This window comes from Sprattus sprattus (assembly GCF_963457725.1).
Source record: "Sprattus sprattus genome assembly, chromosome: 11".
Lineage (NCBI taxonomy): Eukaryota > Metazoa > Chordata > Actinopteri > Clupeiformes > Clupeidae > Sprattus > Sprattus sprattus.
Genome location: NC_137909.1, coordinates 30,292,659 through 30,295,152, shown reverse-complemented (window position 1 = coordinate 30,295,152; position 2,494 = coordinate 30,292,659). Strand labels below are relative to the sequence as shown.

The 2,494-nt window shown below is 48.8% G+C and overlaps 1 protein-coding gene across 3 annotated transcripts in view; it reads left to right on the top strand.

Moving 5' to 3' along the window:
- The window catches only part of cib2 (calcium and integrin binding family member 2), a gene marked incomplete at both ends in the record, with an annotated part of 44,406 nt that extends 43,679 nt beyond the window's left edge, over positions 1 to 727 (top strand). For all 3 annotated transcript variants that reach the window (XM_080846924.1, XM_080846926.1, XM_080846925.1), the window contains one exon: positions 706 to 727. In XM_080846924.1, the coding sequence (XP_080703050.1) occupies positions 706 to 727 (22 nt within the window). The remainder of the gene's footprint in view (positions 1 to 705) is intronic.
- Between the last annotated feature and the right edge of the window lie 1,767 nt (positions 728 to 2,494).

Here is a 2,494-nt window from a genome sequence, read left to right as displayed (position 1 = left end):
TTGGTTAGAGTCACTGAAAGGTGGAACGAACTGCCTAGTACTACCAAGCAGGGGCGTCCTTCTCTACCTTCAAGAAGCTTTTGAAGACCCAACTCTTCCTAACTGTCACCTTGACTAATGCTTAACTTGCACTTCAGCAGTTACATTCCAGCACTTCTTTTTCTCTCTATGTCGTTTTTCTATTTCTTATGGAAAGTAGTATTTACTGTTACACCAGGTTTTTATTGCTCTTAGCTTGACTGTTCTCTCCCTTGTACGTCGCTTTGGACAAGCGTCTGCTAAATGACTAAATGTAAATGAAAGGCTTGATTGGATGTTCCCCACCCCTCTGCTTGCTGTTGTAAACGTTAATGTTGGGACCAGTGTCTTTATTACGTTGATATAACCAATGATGGCTAAGTTATGTTTTTGTGTGTGTGATATCATTGCCTGACGGTTGCAGCCTGTGTGTGTGTGTGTGTGTGTGTGTGTGTGTGTGAGTGTGTGTGTGTGTGAGTGTGTGTGTGTGAGTGTGTGTGTGTGTGTGTGAGTGTGTGTGTGTGTGAGTGTGTGTGTGTGAGAGTGTGTGAGTGTGAGTGTGTGTGTGTGTGTGTGTGTGTGTGTGTGTGTGTGTGTGTGAGAGTGTGTGTGTGTGTGTGTGCGCGTGTTTTTGTGTGTGTGATATAATTTCCTGACCATCTGTGCTCCTCTTTCCTGTCGTTCCAGCACCTTCCATATCAGAATCTGAGGATCTGAGGGGGCTCCAATGGAGGGTTCAGAAACTGATGTGCAGCCGCACCATCGGGCGCCATCTTGGCTCCACCTTAAACACCATCGGGCGCCATCTTGGCTCCACCTTAAACACCATCGGGCGCCATCTTGGCTCTACTTTGAACACCATCGGGCGCCATCTTGGCTCCACCTTGAACACTTCCTGACCACAGCCTAGTGCCTGTCTAGACACGGCTCTTGAGGGCTCTGGGTGTGTTTCCTTGGAAAACGCTACGAAGAGACAGGGCCTGTTTGCAACGGCCACTGGGTCTCTTTGTCCTTCATACTCAACGCTTTTGGTTCCATATGAAGCACATGTTAATGAACAGAGCAGAACGGAGATGAAAGTGCATGATTCTTTTTTTTTTTCTTGGAGGAGAGATAATAAAACTATGGTATAAAAACGGGAAACTGAGACTTACTAGCCAACTGGGTTTACGAGGTCTAGTTTGGGTTTCCCTCTGTTGCCGTGAGCGATATGGATATTTAAACACAGACTAGTGATGGAGATACTGTTTCCATGGAGATACTGTTTCCCCTTCCTGTATATGAATCTCAATGTCTGCAGTACACTGGAAAATACGAATTGGATGATCTCTCCTTTTTTTTCCCCCAACGACTTGTTCAATGTTCATTTCTTTCTTGGATTAAATAAAGCTCCACATGTTTCTGGAGAGCATGGAGAAATGAAGAAAGGACAGAGGAAGGAGGAGCGAACGGAAGAAAGGAAAAGAAAGGAACAAAAGAAAGAGAGATAGAATGAGGGCTAAAAGCACAGCACTGGCATCAAGGTTACAAAAAGACAGTTTTTTAGAAGCTATGCAATCTCCATGAAGTGCATGCGTTGGATTCTGTCCCCGCCCACCGTCCCCTCCCCTCCCCCCTTCACCCTCTCCTCCCCTGCCCTTCTCCTCTCCTCTCCTCTCACCCTCTCTTCCCCTCTCCTCCCCTCCCCTCTCCCCTGCCCTCCCCCCTCTCACCGTCCCCTCCCCTCTCTTCTGCCCTCTCACCCTCTCCTACCCTTACCTGCCCCGTCCCCTGCCCGCCTCCTCTCACCCTCTCCTCCCCTCCCCCCCCTCACCCCCTCACCCTCTCCTGCCCTATCCTGCCCTCCCCCCTCTCGCCCTCCCCTCCCCCCCCTCACCCTCTCACCCTCTACTCCCCTATCCTTCCCTCCCCCCCTCTCGCCCTCCCCCCCCCCTCACCCTCTCACCCTCTACTTCCCTCCCCCCTCCCCCTCTCACCCTCTCCTCCCCTATCCTGCCCTCTCCCCCTCCCCCCTCTCCCCCTCTCCTCCCCGACTACAGATTGCTTTTCTCATCTCTTCTTCTCTTACTGCTTTAAGGACTGGAGCATGACGACAATCATATCTAACTGTTCTCCAGTTGAATGAAGGGCTCCCCCATCTCAAGTATTTTTACTGTGCTCTGATTCCCTCTTTACCTGTCTGAGCTGGAGACGTTAGCATCAGCCGGCTCTAGAAGCAGGGACATTTTTCAGTATTTGATGCGATAGAGGGCATTTTACTCCACTTTGAATAAATGGGTTTTTCTGGCGCTTCTTGACTGAACACATCTTATTCTTGACGCACCAGCACATGTCTGCTATAGAGAAGAACACGTTTGTGATGGCTGTTATGTGGATGGGATGAATGACACTGATGAATTCAATTTTCGTTAATAATCTTTATGAAATATGAATATGTGAAATGTAGGTTATAAAGGAAGACCTGTATTTGTTTCAG